General features: G+C 37.6%; 2 protein-coding genes across 2 annotated transcripts in view; one reads left to right on the forward strand and one right to left on the reverse strand.

Annotated features, from left to right (window-relative positions):
• The window catches only part of KIF15 (kinesin family member 15), a 36,065-nt gene extending 18,038 nt beyond the window's left edge, over positions 1–18,027 (reverse strand). The window contains exons 1-17 of the mRNA XM_015281734.4: positions 17,953–18,027; positions 17,335–17,374; positions 15,063–15,246; positions 13,548–13,624; positions 12,409–12,446; positions 11,112–11,209; positions 10,579–10,758; positions 9,635–9,844; positions 9,418–9,543; positions 8,540–8,662; positions 7,709–7,832; positions 6,053–6,144; positions 5,102–5,311; positions 3,899–4,076; positions 3,326–3,467; positions 861–1,002; positions 336–533 (exon numbers count right to left, since the gene is read on the reverse strand). Of these exons, the coding sequence (XP_015137220.1) occupies positions 336–533; positions 861–1,002; positions 3,326–3,467; positions 3,899–4,076; positions 5,102–5,311; positions 6,053–6,144; positions 7,709–7,832; positions 8,540–8,662; positions 9,418–9,543; positions 9,635–9,844; positions 10,579–10,758; positions 11,112–11,209; positions 12,409–12,446; positions 13,548–13,624; positions 15,063–15,246; positions 17,335–17,374; positions 17,953–17,971 (2,181 nt within the window). The 5' untranslated portion in view covers positions 17,972–18,027. The remainder of the gene's footprint in view (positions 1–335; positions 534–860; positions 1,003–3,325; positions 3,468–3,898; positions 4,077–5,101; positions 5,312–6,052; positions 6,145–7,708; positions 7,833–8,539; positions 8,663–9,417; positions 9,544–9,634; positions 9,845–10,578; positions 10,759–11,111; positions 11,210–12,408; positions 12,447–13,547; positions 13,625–15,062; positions 15,247–17,334; positions 17,375–17,952) is intronic.
• Positions 18,028–18,243: 216 nt separating this feature from the next.
• On the forward strand, positions 18,244–24,153 carry KIAA1143. Its single transcript, NM_001006369.2, has 3 exons — positions 18,244–18,411; positions 19,281–19,440; positions 22,551–24,153. The coding sequence occupies exons 1-3, from the start codon at positions 18,304–18,306 to the stop codon at positions 22,760–22,762; spliced, it is 480 nt and encodes a 159-aa protein (NP_001006369.1). The 5' UTR covers positions 18,244–18,303; the 3' UTR covers positions 22,763–24,153.
• The last annotated feature ends 229 nt before the right edge of the window (positions 24,154–24,382 follow it).

Genomic DNA, 24,382 nt, shown 5'->3' on the forward strand with positions numbered 1-24,382 from the left:
AGGCTAGAACAGTAAAAGGTTAAGTATCCTGCTTATCTCAAATCACAGTTTAAGAAATGCTATGCATTTTTTCTACATAATAGCTATTTGCAAATTTCAGCTTCATCTAGGATTAAGATACACAACTCCCAAATCCCTTTCAATACTTTCAATGTAATCCTTCTTAAGTACATTGTGTAATGAGACAACATTTCAATAACGGCTTAAGTATTCATCACATGCTTCAGTTTTCCATGCACATCAAAATATATTTGGCAGGGGGAGCTACCTCATGCCCAAACTTGCTTTATTATGAAGTTATTCACGTGCTTCCACCTTTTATACCACACACTCACCTGTGCCACTTTGAGCTCCTCTGCAATGGCCTCATATGCTTGTTCATTCATCTCAGGGGGAACTGGCTCTTTAAAAATGTCATCCATCATCTCTTTGCAACACTCAAAATCTTCAGAATGAAAATCTGAGATCTCTGGGCTTATACGTGGCACGAGGCGAGACCTTAGCTGGTATGCTTTTGTTGGAGTAGTTATGTTCTGTTACAAAGATTTCAAAATACTCTTTATTTTAACTGCAGTAAGGAATTAAACTTTCTCTAGTATTGTATTCAACAGTTCTGTAGGCAGAATAATGAAATAAATAAAATGCTCAAAGTCACTTAGTTCTAAACCACTACACTTTCAGATTAGTCATCTGATTACAGCAGGAAGTAATTAAGGAAATAGTTCAAAACGAAAAGCAGCATTCCTAGTTTATCATGTATTGGTTACTGTAGTTAGGCTAAGGGATCCTAGAAATGAAGGTCAGTGTTCTCACACGACTTAGAATTAAGTAGACATGGCTTGAAAGAAATTCTTTCATACCTTAAGAGTTTCTCTGTGTAGTTTGTGCAACTGAGAGACTTCTCGGCGTTTGTGTGCTTTGGTCGCCTCCAGAATGTTTTCAAGGTGCTGGTTTGCTTTCTGCAAGGACTGAAGTTCTGATTCCAGTTCCATATGCTTTTTCCTGTTTCGAAAGCATTTTAATACAGTCAGAAACTCTCGATGAGTATGCTTCCATTAATAAGAATAAGCTGCAGCATTGCCAATGAGCATCATATTGAAACTGAACTCTTCGACAAAGATTGAAGTACATTTTTTTGAGAAGAAAGTCATCACTGCTCTACGTTGCATTAAAAAAAAAATTAAAAAGCTAAGAAGTTTATTTGTGCTTTCATAATGAAGAAAGCAGATGGATAACTAAACGTGTCAGAAAAAATCCATTACATGGTAGGAAATAAGCTGGGAACTCTGCAATTCCTTTTACGAGAAAGTGATATCACCCCCACCAAGATGGTTTTAAGCTTTAAAAACGTTATCCAGTTATACAAGAAGCCTGAACTGGTGCTTGCCAGGATTAAAGAAAATCCTTTAAAGATTTTTTTTTTTTTCCTCTGGAAATGCTGCTCTTTTAAGATTACTTTGCCTTATAGAAATGCTTTAACTAAAATCTAACAGTCAAGCAGAAATTTAGGAATTTATTTCCATTGGGTATTTTGCAGACCTACAAGATATTACTGTGACTGTTGGCCTTACTGAAATAATTGTAAGGTCAAAGTGTACAGACAAAAGGAAACATACTATTTCATCTTTTGGCAGTTTAATGCTGTAACTTTGCATCGTAATATGAGCTTCTGCAATGAAACAGAGGGAACAAAGTAGAACTTCAATTCTGACTGCTAAGAGACAGCAGAAAAATTAACAGATTGTTTTTTGCATAATTGTTAAGTGTTGCTCTATTTATTCAGTTACAGCACACGGTCATCACTTGTATGCAAAATAAAGCATTCAGTTACTCCAAAACTGGAACCAAGATTAACATAACAGTCCAGAGGTGACTCCATTATGAGTCCTGAGCATCAAAAGTACTCTGTATGACTTCACCGGGTAAAATGCCAGAAATTGCTAACAAAAACATGCATGTACTAGAAAGAAATCAAGACATGCATAAAACTCTGAATACAAAAAATAAAAATATATTGCATGGGCAGGAAAATAAATTGATATGTGAAGTTATGAATAAAACTCTGTAATCAGTGATACTGGATAAGACGTGCACTGCTGAATTGATAGACTCAGTAGATTGTTACATTCTGATATACAAAGATCATAGGATTTACCACACTCAAATCTAAATGTAATTTGTGCAATAGTATGAATGCACAGAATGGACATGACAAAGCTACTTTGCAAAACAAGAAGTGGTGAAACGAAAATGAAATGTTAATTCTAGAAGCACCAAGTAGAAAATCAGCTCTGGGTCGTTACAAAACAGTGTTAGACACAAGATGAAAAACAAACAACAAAAAAGTCAGGTCTCTTTTGCCTTCCAGATTGATATTACGTTCTCTGAACTCATAACTGTTTTTCTTGCATCTGTAAGCACAAGATCTGAATTCTTCAGAAACAGGACCGATCAAGACAACCCATGTATTATTCACTGGAATGTGAGTATATATATTTATAAAAACAAAAAATCTGAAAGCGTTACATAGGCCTTTCACATTATCTTGTGCTGACTTCAAGAAGAAAACTAACAGTAAACTCTTTCCTAAGTTAGTAAGGAGACCCATATCTCATGTTTAGATGTCACAGCAAATGGACATTAATGAACTATTGACATCACCCCTTTGTTCCAGTTTGAATTAAAACTGTTCCAATAACAAGTCTCAGGATGGTGGTTCCATCACCTTATTAAAAATATTTGAAGTGGAGACGAATATTAACAGATTAGTAAAAGCTTTCTGGAATGCTTGGATTCTACATTTATAATGACTCCCACCTGCAACCTTGCAGAAGTTATGTGAAAGTCTTGTAGCACTAGAATACAACAACAAGCAAAAAAATCTCTCCTACTCCTGAAAAGCAATCAGTCGTTGGTTCCTGTCACTGTTTCCACGTGCAGTATTTCAGTTACTGAAAACACTTCCTCAACACAGTGACTAAGCCAAGATCCCTGTTCCAAGAAGCAGGTGACTTCAGGTGATTCAAAGACATGTGCAACATTGGCATCTTGTGAAGCATAATTTTGCCTCTTAGGATAAAGAAAAGCTTTTGGAAAGACAGTGAATCTGAAAGTTATGCCCACACTGCAGTGAGTGCTTCACAGGTGTGCATGTCTGGGAGTAACTGAGTTGACTGGAACAGGTTCTATGTCTGTATCGTCTTTCTGAAACTCTTATACAAAGAATATGTTCTTAGGCTGTATATCCAGGATCTGAATCTTACTTTAAAAATGTAAGTAATTAAAAACATTTAACTGAAGACATTTCTATACTGTTTTGTCTCACTTGGTTAGCTCTTTAAATTCTTCATATTCTTGTTTTGAAGTCGCCAGTTCACTTTGAGTTTGTAGCAGGCGTGCTTTCAGCTTCTCAACAGATGCCAGTGAGTTGCCTTCGGCTAACATGGTGCTAGAATATACGTGCTGACCTAAAGAACAAAAATAGCCCCTCTGAAATCACGGAATATCTCAAATATCTTAACTTTTACCCAAATGTAAGCATTCATTTGTAGACTTTTGAAGACGGCAACCGTGATTGAACAAAACAGGTATCAGCTACAGCCCACATGACAACCAATAGAATGATTAACAGTACTTGAGCCCCCATGATAGAGATAAGGACAACAGAATAAGATTACTCATGGCATGCACAAGATTAAAATGAATCCAAATACCCTACAGCGGTATTGGCATGAAGGCCAACACAAATAAAGTGAATTAAACCTGTTTTACCCAAGTCTCCAGGTATCACTTTGACAAAAGAAAAGAAAACAACACATCAAGACATTTCCAGCACTACTTTGCACAAAACAGAAATGCAGTAAGCTTATTTAGCTCAAAAACTTTAGCATATTTTCACCTCCAGTATTTTTCTCTGTGGATGAAGCTTGCAAAAAAGCCTTTTCCAGTTCTGCAATAGTCTGAGCATCAACTTCCTGGGCTTTTTTCACTGATTGTAGAGAACGAAGTCTTTTATTCTCCTCTCTGAGGTTATGATTTTCCATAGCATACTTGGCAATTCGTGGGTGTTGTTCCATCTGTGATAAGCATTATTTTTTTCAACACTTTTTATTTTACAGACAACACTATACACATCTAGTTGTTGCTCTGTCATCTTTAATGAGCTTTGAATTGTAATGGAAGAGGAAAAAAAAAAAAGAAGGTATTCTGTAGAGTGGTTTAATCTTCCCAAATGATTTTTATTAATTTTCTTGGTCCCTTGAAATCTGCCCTCAAAAAAGACAGGAGTTATAACTTCTTTGTTTATTATTTTACTGGTAACAAAGCAGCAGAAACTCCCTCAATATTCCTTTTCAGTTTAAACTCTGAGCGTTGCTTTCTTAACACCATCTCTGTATGTTCTGGTATTGCTTCTACAGCCCTTTAATGCCTGCTCTGATTTCTGTACTACCCCATTCTCTTTGAAGCTCAGTTACAACACCCAAACTGATTCAAACTAGTCTTCTTATACAATTGCTACCCCTTTCCCTAAGTACTGAAATACTGCGCTTGGAAACTGCTTTTAAAGATCTACCTTCTCTCCTTAGTTTCTTTGTTCTCCAGAGCTGCCTCACAAACAATATCCGTGCATAATCTGAAGACTCCTCTCCTCAAGCACCACCCTAGGTTGGCCCATCTAACATCTGTGTTATTTTCTCTGAGAGACCTTCGGCATTATTTGCACACTGCTGTCTTGCTCTTTCAGCAGATGTCATGGAGGTAAGTGTGTTCCTAAGAATGAGTATTTGTGATTTCACTGAGTCACTTAAAGGAGACTGGATCCTCTACTACCTAACTTCAATAATGCCTGCAGCATTCTCACACCACAACATCACCCTTACTAGATTTTCCTATGCAAACACTCAAGCTCTTAAATCTACCCACAGCACCTTTCAATTGAGAGAATTATGCTTTTTGGGATACTACTTTACATAAAGAGGCAACACTTTATGTCTCCCTGTCTTTCCCAATGTGGTTGAATCCATCCACTGCACAACTCTGTCACGTGAGCTATCCTCACAAAACAAAGTTGTTCTAAAAAGGAAAAAACCACAAGACTTGCCTGTTCTCTGAGCGTCTGCAATTCCTCCCTCAATTCACTGACGAGATCTTCTTGCTCTTTTGGCAATAAACTTCCACCAGCTTCTTTATGCAACCTCTCCAAGCGAACAATATGGTCTTCACGGAATTTGACTATCATTTTATTGGACTGAATAAATTTCTCCTTCTTAGCACACAAGTCTTCTAGTTGAGCAATTCTTTCGAGTAAATTCTTAGAAGGTACATACATAGATTAGTGGAAAAGTGAAAGTTACACCAGGTTAATTTAAGGTTTAAACATCACTTACATATGTAGGCACATAAATCATACAAAACTCAGCTGACAGTAATTTCTGGAAACATATAAACTATCATTCATTTGGAACAGATCAAAATTCAGAGCAACAGCTCACACCCAAAACTCAAATTCCACACTATATTAATTGAAAAACTTTACTTAGAAGCAGCTCCAATGTGATTCTGCGGACTAAATATTCACAGACAAGGAAGCACATCATGTGCACTCCTAGAATGTCTCTTTTAGTTAGTTTCTTCCAAAAACAATCAATTTTTAATGATCCAGCACTGCACCCTGGCATGAACTAGAGCACAGCAAAATGAATGACTGGCAGGTTTGCATCAAAAACACAGTGTTGATCCGAACACTCTGAGATGCCCTCAGAACTAAACGAAACAGACGTTTGTTTTTCTGTTCCAAATTTTTAATGGAAAAATCACTCACCTCCTAAAGGTAATCATACTAGGAAAGCTTATAGCTTGTCTGAATTTGAGATGAAAAATTTTATCCCAAATGCTATTTGACTCATTTCCTTGTTACTAAAGCTGATAAGCTTTGGACAGAGTATTTTTATTCAAAAAATAAAAAATAAATATCAATTGATTTCAGTATGCTCACTGGTCTTCGACAAGAGAGTATTGTAGAATGCACTTAGGAATATCACTGCTTTCTTACCTTCTTCTCACATTCTGATTTCTCCCAGAACAACATTGCTTCAATAAAGTTGTTAATGTAATTTATGTTTTTTTTCTCCTTTTCAGCAGCATCTGTAGGGTAAGAGCCAAATGCCAAGTTCATTAAAGTATCACTTAATCACATTCATATATAACATGACAGCTGCATAAAGAAAATTTCAAAGACATATTCAAACAACATAATTCCTATACAAAGGAATTATATATGTTGATATGCAGAGTAAAGAAGTTTAGACTATAATTCTTAGCCACCCGCACGTGCTTATAGGGAACAGAACCAATGCACATAATTTTATAATTAACAAAATTATTCAACAGCTTTACAATTAACTTTTATTAAATAATCAATTTGTTCAACTGAGTATATCTGATAAAATGTAAAAACCCTACAAAATGAGCTTGATAACATATTACTGGCATTATTATTGTAGTTTGCACATATTAAAAGTACACTAACTGCTTTATAAGGAAATTCAGAAAAATAAACATGAATTAAGTGGACAGTTATTAACTTAAACTGGAAGGTAAGTGTTCGCACAAGGATTTAAATGGATTTAACTAATCAACTTCAGAAACTGAAAACAGCTTTCCTTGCTTCATCCAGGCAAGTCTACTTCGTTATAAATACTACCTTATACTCAATTAATATTATGTTCATAAAGTTTGGACATTATGTTCATAAATGTCATTATGTCCATATGTCATTATGTTCATTATGTTCATAAAGTTTGTAGTAAGCAGATTTTGCGTTTTTGTGTGACCAAGTATTACAAACATCACAACTTACACGTATAGGTTAAACACACCTTTTATAATATTAGCTATTTCGTAACAGCTCTCTCCAGTGTTTAAGTATTATCACTTGCTTTCCTCAAGAACTCTGTTACAAGTCTAGCAGCATTTTTGAGCCCTCCATCGGTACTCTGGGAGTGACGGATTTGGTGCTCCCATAACCACTGACATTTTACAATTTAAATGCATATGCTTCTGGAGGAGTCTTTTTTCCTTTGGAAAACTCAACCACAGATGGTTTGTATTATGCAAGTCTTTCTAACTTTTGTAGTATCTTTTGAAACTGGATCTATTTCACGTCAAGGTCAGAGAAGAGGCCACGAGGGAGCAAAGCAAAAGTTACAAGATCAATTTTATTGCCTTATAATCAAACATTATATGGGTAGCTGATTTCCATGAGGCAAAGTATTGCAGCTATAACTATCCAGTGATAAACTACTAGAAGAAAAAAAATATGTCTAGACAAAAACATTATCGTCTTACAACAAAACTAGCCTTTTATTGATAGTCAAACATTCTTATAAAGATCTTCCTGAAGGGGCAAAATGGGGAAGAGGAGAAAAAGCCAGCCCTGAGATTATAAAGAATGCAGATTCAATGGATGTTATCAACACCTTAGTGCCCTTGCAACCTAAATATACAAAGAATCATATGTAAATTTTTGGTTAATGGAAGTACTGGGCAACCTACCATTTATTTTCAGTATTATTTCAGGAAACAGAGCCCAGTACTTAAACTTTTGAGAGCAATGAAATATCAAATTAAGAACTTCTGCAAAATACTGGATGTAATTAGAACTACAGCTACAAAAGAAGCAAATTTTCTCTCTACATCCAACTCTTACCTTGTGATACAGAAATATCATGCATAGATGGCACTGATGTAAGTTGAGCAAGTTGCTCTTTCAGCTTCTTGACTTCAGCTTGCAGCTGGCTCACGTTTCCTTGTGTGTCTTCATTCACCACAGCCTTTTGTAAATATTTAAGAGAAAAACATGAGAAGGTACAAATAGAAAGCTTATCACAATTCATAGTTAAAAGAAAATTGAAAGACTGCAAAACAATCAAACTATTGAGAACTTTTTAGGTCTTTTTTAAGAAAGAATTCGTGGCTAAATGTTCAAGTTACTCAGCAGTCAATAATTCACTTGCTAAAAACAACAATTAAGAAATGTAAATATTTTCTGTACAGTTTACCCTAGGTAATTTTGAAAAACAAAGCTAAACAGTATATGGTGAATAAAGTAGTTTCTAGAAAGATGTAAACATACTTTCACTCATGAAAAATTACTTTTTTGATATTAGCATATAGAGAAACTAGACGTACTGAATTGAATCTAAACTTGTCACAATACTTTTTAGTACAGATTTGCTTACATTTTACATTTTCTAGTGTAAGTGCTCAGAGAAGAAGCAATGAACACAAACACTATCCTGAGCCGTTGACAAGTCTCTAGCAGTTGTTCTCAACTCATAATCAAAAACAAATTATTTTCAAAAATAATTTGTAAAAAAAGATGAGGAAAAGGAAACTTAGTATTTTAAGATGTTATATTCATTTCAATGAGTGATAGCACAAGAGCGTTCTAATGAAGTTATCCTGTTTGTAGATATGTAATCTAAATGATAAAAACATTGTCTGATTCAACAATGAAGACACTGAGGTTCTTGCTTACCTTGTTTTTAATCAACTTTGCTCGCTGAGCAAAATTAAGGGTTGACAGTGTTTCACCAAAGCACCTGGATCCTGGATGGACATTTGCAATTATACATGTTTTTGCATTACCACCAAGGGAATCCTGTTTAAAAAAAAAATCCAAAGAAATTAGCTTTATTTGCAGGTTTGGGGCTACACCAGGAAGCCTACTACTACAATGCAAAAGTGTGTTACACCGAAGTGGTATAACTCTTCAGTCGTCCATGCTTCTCAAGTGTACATAAAACGGATGGAATGCTGAAGTTTCGCCATTTTCAATAATAATCTGTGTTGTAAGCAAGAGAAATTTTATGTACAACTGTATCTTATAAAACAAAAAATGTATTAGTAAGTGTTTGGAGTTCTAGTGAGTGCTGGCATCCCACAGAGAAGAATGCTTCTATCTTTATTTTCCGATCAGCTCAAAAAGAATCCATGAATTTTCAAATAGGAAACAGTAAATTTGTCAAATGCTCAATATCACACCAGCCATTAGCACACAAACTAATTCTGGAAATCCTGTCATACATATCAACCCGTCTCTAAATATCACTGATATAGAGTCTTTCCCAAATTAAAAGGAAGAAAGCGTGCGCTTCTTTATCAACACTTACAAATATGTAAAAAGAAAATGGAAGGATAAATAAATTTCTTGTCTTCAGTTAAAAGCAATGAAGCATCTGTTTAGGCGAAAAGATATTTTTCATGCTTTCCTCCTCATGTCCCATACTAACGTACATTTTTATGTACCTGCGTTCGGTTTGCCAGAGCTGAATTTAAAAATAAAACAAAAAACCCAAACAGCCAAATACTGTTTCTACCTCAATTAGCACATAAAATCCAGAGGATATATATTACCCGTAGCAGGAAAGTGAGCTTGGAATCCCGATAACAAATGTGCCTCTGTTTTCCATTACCCACATCAACAAGTGCTGTGATTACTTGGCCCAGGCAACTTAGCGATCGATTTATGTTACCTGCTTCCTAGAATAGAAAAGAGAAGTGAGCAGATCTGGTAGATGGGACAGGGCAATACAACTGAAAGGAAAGATGCCACAGATAGTACAGAACTAACCTTCAATCTCAATCCTTCTGTATGAGTGTCTTTTTGTCTCTCAGACCCTGCCAAGTCTACCAAGTTGAGAAGGGAAGACCGAATGTTTACAATATCATTGTTTTTCTCCATGGATTCCACTGTGATAGTGAAAACTGCATGTGATCTTGAGGATTCTCTGTTCATTGAGGTTGATGCTACACGACGGTTTCTCCAGCCCATAGTTAATACCTAATTAATAAACATGAAAAAGACATTAAACAAATATTTCAGGCAGGACATGGTATTTACTTGAAGGTGAGATAAACAGTAAGTACAGTACAGTGCAAGAGCTTTCAAAAAATCTCAAGGACAAGCACGTTCTTTCCAATATTTTATACAATATATTACATAAAAAATATTTACATAGTATATACAAGAAGTTAAGATTCTACAAAAGGCAAGGGGGAGAAATATTATACAAATAGACAGTCAAGCTTAATAAGAAACTAATTACAATTTTAATTTTCTTCCTCCTAGAGTGCCATTGCCATTTCAGAGTGTAACATATCCGATACTGGTACATGTTAGCAGTGCCTAAGAATATTTGAAGTTACAGAAGTACTGTGCATTCCACTCTTGGAGAAATCAACTTGACAATTTCTGAAACTGCTGTTTAATTAGCACAGGATGCAATTTTCTGTTGCTATTTCAGAGATGTGTAAGGAGAATATTATGGAGAGATTACGGTGATTGCAGTTCATGCGTTCCATATATTCTAGAACTATATGATTTCTTATATGTGTGAGATAGTCAGGAAACGTTGTCTAGACACAGACTTTTACCAGTGCTTTGGAGAAGAGAGGTGGGGGAAGAGGGCATCACAGACACCATGCAAAAAACAAGTGCTTAAATTAGAGAAATATTTACCAAATAGGCCGTTAATCAAGATTAAAAGTTCAAGCATTTAAAAGTGGCAAAAATACCTGGTATGCTTCAGCAGCAGACGTCAACACCTGTTCGACAGCACCATCAACAAAGACCCCCTTCTTTATGTGCTCTCTAAGGAAGAGTCCAGCTGAAGCGGAGTCTAGCAAGTCAAATATCTGCTCATTGTAGATTTCAATAAAAGAGCATTTGCAGAGAAAACTCTTTCCACTGCCAGCCTTCAAAACACAAAAATATACACTATAAATGTACTAGGTTTTATGAAGCTTTTCATCATATGGCAGTGATTTTAGTTTTATATATATAAAGCTGTAAGCTTGCTTACGTATATTCAGCTTATGCATTTCTGACACCCCTTGATACTCAGATGACAACCATCACCCAGAAACCTAGACTCAAAACAAGCATGCATCTGAAGAACCAGACACAGGTGCTTCTGATTAATAAATTTTAAGCAAGTCAGCCATAATCCCAAAAATTTAACTTCTACAGACCAGATTTCAAACCAGCCTTAGCTAACCTTTGCTGAGACGTACTTCACGCTACATTAGTAAGCATAAAATAAATGTACCTTTTCTTTCTCACGTTCAATTAGAAAAAATAAGTATTCAAAGCTCCGTGGAATTACACCTCTCAGACTGTGAGTGAAATTATCAGAATCAGATGGTCCTAAAGAGATTTTTAAACAAAAAGTTTTAATTAGTTAGTATTACTCAAGTGAAATAGTTGTTTTTTTCCAAGGTGTCATTATAGAGGACTTCAGTAAATTTTAATCAGTTTATGGCAAAACCACAGAAGAATTGCAACAAAATCAAACTTTCGTGATTCGAGACAATATTCCACAATCAGATTTAAATAAAGTCAAAGTGATCCCTGCGAAAGGTTATTTTCTGTCCATAGGGTTACCTAAGTCTAAAATAGTATAAAACATGAACTTCCGTGTCAAATAGTACAGATGTGAATATATTTCTATACAACTACATTAAACCTGACTTGAATAATCAGAAAGACAGCGGTTCTAGCCCCATGCTCATTTAATTTCTATGTAGCCCTCTTTTAAACAATCAGCCATACCATTCTGGTTATTTCAGTTACTTTTTAGCATCAAGTGAAATACTAATGCATTTAAAATTACCACTGCGTGGTGAACAAAATACAATGGGTTTCATATACTGAGGGGTCTTAAGTTCCTAGTTGGGTAGGAACCAATTATTTTGAAAACCTCACTATAATTTTAATAGGAAAGACTGTTACATATTAAGATATTTTTCTACACAAGTAGGAAAAATCAGCCAAACAGGGAAAACAGCAGAACTACTCATTTTTGGGACAACTTAATAAAAATGTTTGATTCCACTGAAAAGTTTTTCTCCTGTTAAAAACAAAAATATACAACCTCAAGATGGAGGAGAGTACCTGTACTTTGCTCTCTATCTTGGTACAAAGAAAGAGTAACTGCGCTGAGCTCCACACCGTTTATTGGATACAAGGAAAAAGCCTTCACAGTGTGGGTGGTAAGGCACTGAAACAGGCTGCCTTGAGATGTGGTTGGTGCCCCATCCCTAGAGACATTCAAGGTGAGGCTGGATCAGGCCCTAGGCAATCTGATTTAGCTGTGGATGTCCCTGTTCATTGCAGGGGAGTTGGACTAGATGGCCTTTGAAGGTCTCTTCCAACTAAGGATTCTATGATTCTTTAAACCTTAAAGCTACTTACAGAAAGAGAAAAATCTCAATCATCCCCAGCATTTGAGCCAAGGAGACATTTCAACTTCAGAAAAAAAACCTTAAGAAACCACTTACTCACGACTTCTACACAGAGCTCTATACAGAGATCAGTGTAAGATAAAGCTGTCTTAATGCACTTACCCATCATAGTAAAAGTTTTTCCTGATCCAGTCTGGCCACTAAAAATAAAAGTAGTAGTAAGACAACCAAGCGTTATCCCAGCTCTGATTTTTTTAATTAATCTATATCTTTGAAAGAAAACTGACAGTTTCAAATGTAAGAAATGGAAGATAAAAAAAAACAAAGGGAAGCTGAGAATATATGAAAATAGAAGAGTGAACTTTGACCACGTTAGATAAATTACCTTCTTACTGCCCTCTTTGCTCCCTCCCTCCCCCCCGCCTTTTCTTTTGCATTTCTGTTGGAAAGGGAATAGTGGAACTCAGCATTAAAATAAAGGCTTTCAAATAGATACATAAAATCCCAGAAGATTGCGCCAAAAAAATTAGTTTAACGTCACTCAGTAGCATACATAAATTAACAATTAAAATCCTTTCAAGTTGAATATATCCTCTTATTATCCATAGTTATTAATAATGCTAGAGAAGTTTCAGAGCAATTTCACTTGATTTTTCCGTATTTATAAATAGTAACAAAGTGGACTTCAGTTTTGCAAAAGCTGTTCCAGACTAAAAATAAACAAACAGTAACACTTCCATAAGATCAGCCCCTCAAGTCAGTATTTTTAACAAAAGTGCCCACTCAGTTTTCAAAGTGAGGAACTGTTTTCAGTTAATATGGTGATATTAATGCTACTAATCTTGGATATAGTTTTCATCCGAAAACTTTGAAAGCTGAAATTATCATGTATGAGTTCTCCCACTGGCAGCTGAGACTAACTGAAGAGTTGAGTTGGACAAATACCAAATTAGAGCAATTTTCATTCGATTTTATTATGAACGCATTGAAATCAACTAGCTTTCTTTTCAACATCACTACAAAACTTCCAGTTTTAAGACAACATTGAAATGAGTTTGCGATCCACATTGTTGACCTTCAGTACTAAGACCATAACTTCTACAACCCGATTTTTTAAGAGAGGAACAAGAAGTATACTTCCATAGCGCAAGAACGAACACTTCCTACATTGTTCTGAACTAAGGAAGCGTTTTCAAAGCTTACTAAAACATGAGGCAGACTCAGGAAAGTAAAACCACTATTATCATTAACAAAGTCTCCTCAAATAGCGTACTGCTATGAAATACCATTAAATGACTTACTATGCAAAGATGGTTCCATTGTAGCCATTCATACATGATTCCACAATACTTTTGGCCACACTTGAGAACACTGACTCCTGGGGACAAAGGAAAGAGAAGGCAGTTGGCTCCAATAGTTTAAGTATCTCTTCTGTCAGTCTTTTCTATGTGATAACATTATATAATATATAAACCAATTGCATTCTTTAAGGTCAGACAGGTTATCGTGACCCTTGGAGATCTCTCACAGCAAAGAAGTCATAAAACATTTTAAGTATTTGTGATGTAGAACACTCTCTGTGAAAAAATTATTTTATTCCTATTCGATAACTGAAAGAGTAAACCTCACCACAATATGCTTTCAAAATGTTGTGTATAATATTAATTTTGGTCCAATGTTTATTGTAATTATTTTATGTGGTTTATGGCAAAACAGAAGGTATGACAATCAGCAAAACCGGTTAACTTTCCACATTTGCCATGGTACAATGGCATATTAGGCAAAGCTGCACAACCACTAGCTTCCATTTTCATGCATTTCCTAGACATGCAAGAAAAGCCTAGCTGCAAATGATAGCTGACAGTGTTTTCTTTTAGAGATGCTGTATATATTATGGGTTCTTATTATGACACTTATTAAGAACTTCACAACTTCTACGCATGAACATCTGCATGAAGATGGATGACAGGATGCTGTCACGAGCAGTTCATTTCTTCATATAAAAGACAGATGACACTTGAAGGATTATGCTGCTCCTTTATTAGAACACACTTGAAGTCAGCACTATAAAACAGACCTCGCTCTTACTCCTTACACAACCAATGCTTTATGAAACTAAGGAATTAATCACCATTTGTAAAGATGTTGCAGAAACAACTCAGATAGATTACTTTCAGGTTTTCCCATTAAGATTATATTGTAGGAAGGAAAGACTTCCTTAAGAGCTTGGAAATGGAAGTGTGGTGCATTTGATGTTAAATGGAGATTACGTTCAGAACTTCAAAAATGCAATACTGTGAAGATTAAATTGGAGCATTTTCCTTTTGGTATTACCTTTTCCAAGGTCATATGAGTATTAAGACCAAGCAGAAAAAATTTCTGAACAATATATCTATTTAAAAGCAGATAAAAAAGAAAGAAATATAGCTATTATAAGGCCATAAACTCCTAACATACAAATCACATCTTTAACTGTTGGCTACCATCTATTTTTGTGTGATTATCTCAACAGGGCATTATTTTCTGTTCATGTTATTACTGTAATGCTTACAAACAGAAGCTTTAATTCTAACACAAGCTTTGATTAAACAAATCAATGGTGCTTAAAAATATACAAAAACTATTCAAAAGTGGAATTTAGGGCAACATCTCTGAACTACAACCATATATTACCAAATAGAGCACAGAAAAAAATAAGACTCCCACCCCAAAAAAATTTGACCAAAGGAATTACGTCTTTAGAAAGGTGTAACGCAGCAGTTGCCAAAATCTGGGGAAAACCTGCACTACTGCTACAAAATTCTGTAAGTTATTACCTGTGTTGTTTCCATATTTGCAACATAATCAAAAGTGAAGATCTTCGGCTCAGGCTTTGAATGCAGACGGATGGTGTTTGATGAAAGAACAGATAAACACAAGCCTTGATCTCCATCAGTTAATGCAGTTCCCTCTGAAGGGGGACGTACTCTTACATAAACCTTGATAGCATCCCCTTCAACACTAAATGAATATTTATGCATTAGATTTCTTTGAAATACATCTATCAGCTGTTTGTTAAAATTACATTGCAAAAATCAGATTAAGCACATGAAATCATACAAACATATTTCCTCAAATTACAGACCTTCTAGCTGTACACATGAATCCATTATAAGACACAGTATTAAAGCTCACAATGTGGCAGATTAAAAAAGAACAAAAAGCTGGTGGAATTTGTTGTTTCTGCTTGTAAATACAGCTCTAAAGGAACACATTTCACAGTGAATTTGAAGTACAAAGAGAGGGGAGGAACTGAGACCAGACAGGCCACTGCAGTTATAATGGGGCTTTAGTAATTTCTAAGGCTGTAGGTTTCAAGCATCCTCTTTATTACAGGAACTTAGAAAAAGATTTTACAAATGGAACACGTGATGCTATATTACAGCAAGAAATCTTGCATTTTCTTTGCTTTTCATAAGAAGGGAAAGAATAATCAATTCTCAATCGATTAATCTGATCAAGGACAGCAGCTCCCTGACCGATTTCACCACATTAATCAGTGGACACAACAGTTTGTTCAACACTCAGCTTGAATACTCTGCCTCCTATTTTGTTATTTTGGCACGTGACATCTGAGGCGGATGTTGGTGGTAGGGCAGAGGCTGAACCTTCCCACCAATATCCTGTTACATTTTGTTGCGGTGTGACAGAAAGCAACAGAGCAGCAGCCTGACAGAATTGCATCTGAGACAGAAGTGTAGATGAAGCAAAGGGGTGTCACTGAATCCCTCCATGTGGAAAAAATTGCCCCCATTTGCACTTGAAGAGGCAATGGGTGGTGTGGCTCAGCAGTGCCAATAGTGGGTCACCTCCACTGCTGCAGACTTTTGTGAGAGCAGTACACAGGCTTTTGCTTGTTGCTGCTGAAAATACACAGCTAACAATGGTGACTGCATTGAAAACTAGCATTTTGTAGCTGAGAATTTAGGCTATCAAATAGTTACTATGCTCTTTGTACAAGTTGTAGTTCCCGTGAAAATGAATAAGATGCACACTTTTGGAGCGAGCTACATAACCGCGTATGAATTATATTAATGCTTTATGATGTTCTATCATAAATATCAATAATAATATTTATACCAACTAAATTCTTAAAGTATTAAATTCCTCCATGAAATAGCAGCAGGGAGTGTATAAACAGAAGGGGAACGGTTGTTTACAAGGATGGACAGTGATAGGACAAGGGGGGGATGATTTTAAACCAAGACGGGGAGGTTTAGGTTAGATATTAGGAGAAAGTTTTTCACCCAGAGGGTGGTGACGCACAGGAACAGGTTGCCCAGGGAGGTTGTGGATGCCCCATCCCTGGAAGCTTTCAAGGCCAGGCTGGATGCAGCTCTGGGCAGCCTGGTCTGGTGGTTGGCAACCCTGCACAGAGCAGGGGGGTTGAAACTCGTTGATCATTGTGGTCCTTTTCAACACAGGCCATTCTATGATATGGTATTTACTTTATTCTTTCACATAAATCAGTTCTAGCAACATGGTATTCTAATCAGCATTGGTTTTTACTTTTGGTAATACAAGAGAATGGAAAAGAACAATTCTAAAAGTAGACTTCATGAGTGAAATGTGAGGTGGGAGAACAACAGAGGAAAAGGCTAAAAGAAGCAGCAGCAGCTGAGAAAGGGAAGACCTGACACTAGATTTCAGACATCTCACTAACTTGCCAAGCATTTTGTCAGTATGTAATATTTTGAGTTGGGGCAGAAACTGCATATGTTTGGAGAGCTTTTTGCGTCTTTCTCTTAGCTTGGAGTTCCCTCATAGAAGCCCAGCAATTCCTCAGAGATATTCTAGAGCCAGCAGCAGGGCCAGGGGACAGCCAAGAACTCACTGCATGACAACATTCTAAGAGAAACCCGATGCCTCAGAACAATGCTTTGATGAAGAGATTTTATTTTTAAATCACAAAGGAAGCTGAGAGAGACAGGCAGTCCCATGTGGGAAAAACACTTTGTGAAAAACTTAACATTACTTTCTACACTTACACTATTTGCACTTTTTCCTACAGCGTTATTCACATACAGGAAGCAGCCAATAATACTTTACCTGGGTGAGTTCAGCAAAGGCACTGCAGAGTCACGTAAATCTACAAAAGGTGAAAAAAATACACAAAAGATCGTCGAGATATAACTAACGTTTAAGAACAACAACAACAACCATGCTTAAATAGAGAATGCAGTACTGAGGGAGATAAAAGGAGAGACTTATAAACGCCCGTTTCACAAACGCAACAGAACCACACAGGTAACACACCAACTTCACAACACCTGTACGACTCAAAGAGTTTTTATTTCCGCTTTTATGAAGCGATATCCAACGCTCTGTAGCGCCTGAAGCTTTTCTGCGCAGACAAGCATCGTTTCGCACGGCTCCACGCTTCAAGAACGGCACGCAGCACCCCTCACACAGCTACAGGGCCTTTAACTTCAGGGTGAATAGGGGCGCCAAGGTCGCTACCGCGGGTCACTCTGGGACAGCCAACCGAAGGCGCCCGCTCCCACAGGACAGTCCCATCCCACCACCACGCACCGCAGCCCGCTCAGTGCGGCGGCCCCGGTCCCCCCAAGGTCCCCACAGAGTCCCCCCGTAGTGACAGCGGCCCTAAGGCACTCCCCAGTCCCTCTCGGCTGCACACCCTGACCACCCCCTCCTCGACCCCCTCACCTCTTGTGCCGGGAGCCATAATCCGCGCCGGCCCTACGACCCCCCGCCCGCCCACAGTCCCTCCAAAATGGCGGTGTGTTTGAATTTGGCGCTAAGAGCCGAAAGCGGCATAACCCCGCCCCCACCATGAGGCCAAGGAGGGCGCAGCCATTTCATTGCACGACTCCTTCCCTCACTCTGGCTTCTCTTCTCTTATTGGCTGGAAGCATTTCTGCCCTCGTCACGTGATGGGGATAGCGGCAGCAGGGCGGAAGTGGGAAGCGTGCTGGCTGTCCCGCTCGGGCTGCCGTCCTCCGCCACCGGAAGAGGGCGGCTGGCCGGCCGTTTGTGGCTGAGCCGGGGGCCGCGGTCATGAGCAAAAGGAACCAGGTCTCCTACGTGCGGCCGGCCGAGCCCGCTTTCCTCAGCCGCTTTAAGCGGCAGGTCGGGTATCGGGAGGGGCCCACGGTGGAAACCAAGGTAACGGCCTCCCTGAGGAGAGGGGCTCCCCTCCTTGCTCGGCAGCGTGTCTCCCTCCTCAGCCCTGTGTACCACTGCCCTGCTTCCCTTCCCCTCGTTGGGGGTAGGAGGGGGACAGCGCCCGCTGGGAGGCGGGGGATGAGCCTGGAAGGGCTGGGGTGCTGGTGGATGCCCGCTTCCTATGAGCTGAGGCTCCCCTGGGGACTTGTTCTTCTGGCGAAGATGAAAATAAATTTAGAAAACCACCGTCCCATGTCAGTGGTGTTTTAGTAGCTGTAGCCCTGGTGCTCCTTCACAGAGCAGTTGGTTTCACCTCTCAGCGCCCGCGGGGGGATGGAGAAATGCCCTGAGTTTAAGTGTTCTAATAGGGCCTGGGCTAGGGGAAAGAATTGTTTTAAGAGTATAATAAAAAGTTATATGTGCAAAGGGTTCAAGTGGTCTTAATGTCAGATCAGCTGACACAAATGGTAGAGTAGGGGCTATGGGGCCTCTGTGTGCTTTTTTTTTCTTCCCATGGGACTCTATATCTCAGTGATGGGGTTGGAGCGTTGTCCAAACAGTTGCAATGAGTCCTATGAGCTGTTTTAGTTGCCAAGTACAAGCAAATCATAAAAAAAAAAGAAAAAGATCAATACATGTTTGTATTTACCGTACTGGGAGTGCTGTAGTGGGAGTGCATGCCTTGGGCTGCGATAACACAGACTTTTGCTGAAGGATGTGACAGTAGATTTGTGTCATTCAAGCAAAGTGCACTGGGAGAACCTGGTACTGTGGGCTGTGTCATGGCTAACACTGCTGCAGAAGTGAAACCAAAACTACTGCCTGCTGTTGTACCAATCGATACAATTGCTTTTGTTTCTTTTCTCTAGAGAGAACAGCTTCCACTTGCGGATAGTGATTCTGAGAATGGCAGTGATAATGAAGATGAGCAGCCTCAAGTGGTAACGCTGAAAAAAGGGGACTTGACTGCTGAAGAAGCAATGAAAATTAAACAGCAAATCAAAGAGGCCTTGAAGTCAAGTGAACAAGGTGAATTTCAAACTGCTAATTTCTTGCTTCGTATAGCCAAAGCGAGAGAATCATAAAAAGGGACCTTGATGATCCTTGCTTGTTTTTTATCATTTAACATTACCTTTGTTTCCCAATCTGAAGTAATGTCCAAGATGTCTGTCTCTGTACTGTTGAAGTTCTGTTTTTCTTGATGGTGCATCATTCTACTTCTAAAGCACCACCTTAATTTATTATTGATAATAATTCGGGGGTAGGGAAATGCAGTGTCATTAGCCTGCTATATCTTCTTGGCATCACCTGTGATAACTTCTGAACACATTAATCAGTTAATTAACCCTGTTCGATGGTGGGGTTGGATATATTAGAGGTAATTTTATGAGTTTGTAAAATAATATGTACACAGAAGGAGGAAACTCAAGTTAGTGCTTCAGAGGAGAGGATGACTGGTTTGTAAGCTCAGTTCCCTGTTAACTGACTGCTCCACATCATTACTTTCTTGAAATCATCCTCAGTATGCATTGTGACTTGTACAACTAGTAGTCAGAGCACATGGAAAACAAGTAGGAGTGCTGTGGTGTGACTTGAGATGTGAAAGAAAGGAGATGAACGAGATAAACAGAAGGTTTTCAAGGATATAGGGGGTGACATGGAAGGAAAGGGAGCCAGGATCTTTAAAGCAAGTTTGGCATCTAGAATCAAACTGCAGTAAACCCATCTTCATTATTTTTGCTGTTGCTTGCGTATCTTCTACACCATTATGTATTTAAGTGAATATAGAAAAGTATTTCAACTACCCTTTCGGTTATTTTGCTTTGAAAATTTAGACTATTTCACTGAAAACAAAAACACCCAGATAAACGTTTTTGCTTACACATTGCTTAAAACATAGTAAAATAAAAAATGTGGTCTTTGTTTCATTGTTTCCCTCTTCTGGAAATAATAAACTACCTGGAACCTGGGGAGAGAGGGACAATATGTTCAATAACTGATGCAAGAAAATACATACTATCTACAGCTAGTATGGGAAAGCTGTTGTCCATGTGGGTGGATGACAGACTAGTGAGAAGAGTGAAATGCAGCATTTCAACTAAAAAGTAAGGCCTTGTTTCTCGATGGGAAATTGATGATTTCATTGGATTGTTCAATCTCTTTGGTAAATCTGTTTGCAGCTTTACATTCTTAATAGAGTGAGCAGAAAAACTTGCTAATTGTATTATGAAAGTTAATTGGTGTTGCAGTTTGTGTAGCTGTTGCGTCAAAAGTTGTACTGTCATCCTAGTGCTGCTAGAAATTTCAACTGACTGGAAAGAAATGGCATTCTTTCAGAGTGTTGGTTTCTTTTTCATGTTTGCAAGTTGATATTTGAACGGTCACAGTAGGAGGAAAAATGATTTTGTAAAGCTAGGCAAAAAGAAGTAGTTGTCTGTCAGAATCTATTGAGGTGGAGTCCATGCTGTGCAAAAGAGTTCAAAAGCGGCTGATATACTAAGATGAATACACAGTGTGAAAACAGAAGTGTATTTGAACAGAGTCACTGAACTTACAACTGTACTACTAGTGATGGTTTTCCGCCTCTTTTCTTATGAGAAATGGATTTTATTATTTCTCCTGTTGTGCTTCTACATTGTTTGTCTATTACTTTCTGTGTTTCAGTGGATTTATCAGGAATCCTGCTACCTGTAATACTGTTACAGTCTTTTATCAGGACTCTGCGTTAAGAAACTGCCAACACTGAGATTGCTTCTTTAACCTCTTATTTGCATTGCTTAACACATTTCTATTTCTGAGGGTCATCAATATAAACAAAAAGGACAGCTGACACGTTGTAACAGTCTGGTAAAATCAGAAGGGATGAAGTTTTTTACCAGCTGGGAAAGAGAATCCTAACAAGTCAACACAAATTTCTTGAGCTGCTACCTCAGAGTCTTTCAAAATAGTATATTCTGTTCTCCTTCTCACAGTTTGCTTAGGTAAGCCTGTGCCTGCTGTGCTTTGTCATCTGATTGATTCTTTGTCAAGCGCTGCTGACACATCACAGCTCTCTGAAGTTGTCGTGGGCTTCCTGCTGAAAGGAATGTCCTTGAGCACGTACTCAAATTTTAACATTGTTTTACCAGGCCAAGAGCTAAAATAGAGGCAGTTATGTGGGAGTAATATATATATATATATATTTTAAGTCTTGACTTTTTAGCCCAGCTTCCGAGAAAAGTGATACATGGTGTGGTATGTTTTCAGAATTAGTCATTTTTCTCTCCCTGAATTTATTGTTGGCATTTCCTAAACTTATAAATCAAATGTACAGCATGTAAATACCTGGTTTTCCATGCAGATTTCACAGTGGATCAATTGACAAAGAAGCTTATCGTACGCACAGTTTATTTTTGTTGGTTATTATGTGCAAGTTTAACGCTTTTCTAATGTGCCAGTACTGAAATGTTTTCCAAAACCCCAGTTAGCTGTTTTCTGCATAGTAGTGTTCTTTCACAAACTACTGGAGAAGCGTACATAATGTAGAAGTCATTGACAGAATTGGCGCTCAGGTTTTTACGATAGGTTTCTTCTTAAAAAGGGTCTTCAGAATGTAAGGGATTTGGTTTTAACTATTTGCTCTAGTACATGCAGAGAAGAAGAAACAGTTATTTCTTTTCAAGGCATAGCATATTAGAGTAAAAGAAAAGCTCCATCCCTTATACGTGCCATTTTGTTCTTTAAAGATCTACTGTAATTTTGAAACAAGTGCATTACTATGGATTTTACAAACAGTGAAGGGGAATTGGAGGATCATATAAAGTTGTCCTCTCCGTTTTGGTAAATGAACGAGGCTGGATTGTGTGGGAAAAGCTTTACTGCTCACAGTCATTGCAGTTAAAGTTCTGGTTAGTAGGAAACTGTTTCTTAGTGGCAACAACAGGAGGAGAACTGTCTTCAGGGGTTGGTTGTCATGGAACAGATCTGTGTGCCTCAAGGCATTCATCGATGGAGACTGTGTAGTCAAAAAATCCTCTACATGTTCATGTTTGTTTTATTCTAGCAGAGGTTTCACTAGTCTTGGATTTGGGGAAAAGACAGGAGTGAAGTTCTGTATGTTTGTGTGAAGTTGAGTTCTCATTTTATTCCATTCATTATAGATGGTGAACCAGAATCTGCTGATGGAAAAATTATGTTCAGGAAGCCAGCCAAACGTTCATCAGAGAAGGTTTTGGACTTCAATGTAAGTTCAAGTAAGAAGATGAAAAAGACAAAGAAAACTGACAGAGAAGCAACTTCTTCTCAGAGTACAGCCAAGCAAGTGAAAAACAGCAGTCTTCTCTCATTTGATGACGAGGAAAATGATGATTAGGACTGTATATGTTTAGTTATCCTTCCTGGAATTAGAGTAAGAATGTGGATTTTCTTAGAAATTGAAGCACAATATCTGAATCTTTTCTTACTTGTTATCATTCATCAAGAGAAAACATAGCATGAGCAAAACTGAGCTCAGACTTTTCAGTTCAGGTGGAACTGTAGGAATAGTATCTCACATCTTTATTTTTAAAAGAGTTTAAACAAATGTGTCAAAGCTATTTGAGAGGAGTAGCATCTCAAATAGTTAGCTAAATGAGTAGCAAAATATACCTGTATATATCCAGCTTAAATATATTTTCAGTCAATTCATTTTAAAATGTCCTCCATTAGTAGAATTTTGTTTCCCCTCTGTCAGTTGGGCTTAGTTGAGAGTTGTGTACTTTTTTTACTTATTATTGTCTTAACATTCAAAAGACAGAGACCTCATTGCTATGGAACAGAAATCGATGTCTTTTGCCTTGTATATTAACAGAAGCTTGCACTAAATTTTGCATGTATGGTTTGGCAGATAAGCTCTTTGTGAGCTCCCTTGCAGTAAGTGAGCCTGCAGTTGCTAAAATCATGTAGTCTTAATTCTGTCTTCACTGAATGCAGTCCAAGAAGCATCACATTAATTTGAATTAATTGTGCTGGCAAGATATAAAAAATTGGGATTGTATCAACTAGTGCAAAAGAAAGATGCCTAAACCCTTTTGAGGTCATACACTTTGGTTACCACACTGATGTGTGAAGGTGGTGTGTTTTTTTGGAAGTATAGTCTAGTTAGCTACGTATGTATTTGTAATTGTTTGGCATATCAGTTTACTCTTTCAAAAACGCATTTCATCTTTAATCTGTGGAAAAGTATTTTAATTTTGTTTGAATAGGAAATTGTAAACAGGAAAACTAAGTCAAGAAATACTATGGCTGTGGTAGAAAGTTTTAAAATGTTTCAAATGACCGTGTATGGTACCCCGAAAATGATCATTTCTGTACTATTCATGTAATGGAATGTACCAAAATTAAATAACACTGAGTTGCTGATGGGATTGGGAAGCACCAGGAGGTAGAAATAGGACTAATGAGTCTGACATGTCTTGAATATATTGTGTGTTCTGTAACCATATTTAAGCAAGACTGAGACTGCTGCGAAATTACAGGGTATGAAGCAGCAAAACCAGTTCTTGTGCTGCATGACTGGTCATTTGAAATCATTTGGGCTGTAAAGCTTCATTAAGGAGCAAATTTTTGAAGTTGCTGTGTGAAACAGCTGGTTTTAGTTTGTTAATTTGGTATTAAACAATAAATTATGCTTTCTGAAAGTGGTCCGAGGATATTTAAATTAAAAATTCAACGCATAACGCGGGATTTTTGGAGTCATCCAGTAATAAAGTCTATTATAATTGCTACCTGTCTTCATATATTACAACCTCTTACAGCATAAGATCAGATGCAGGCCTGCCTGCTATTTTACACTTATTGTGAGTTTGCTTGATCTTGAAAATGAGTAAGTATATTGTCCTTTCAGAAGACTAAAACTAGAACTAGGTATGGATATTAAGGTATTGATAGGACTCGCTTCTGATATTACAGTTGCCAGAGATGTGCCATGTAACATCCTGAAGATTCCCATGAG

The sequence above is a fragment of the Gallus gallus genome, chromosome 2 (genome assembly GCF_016699485.2).
Source record: "Gallus gallus isolate bGalGal1 chromosome 2, bGalGal1.mat.broiler.GRCg7b, whole genome shotgun sequence".
Classification (NCBI taxonomy): Eukaryota; Metazoa; Chordata; class Aves; order Galliformes; family Phasianidae; genus Gallus; species Gallus gallus.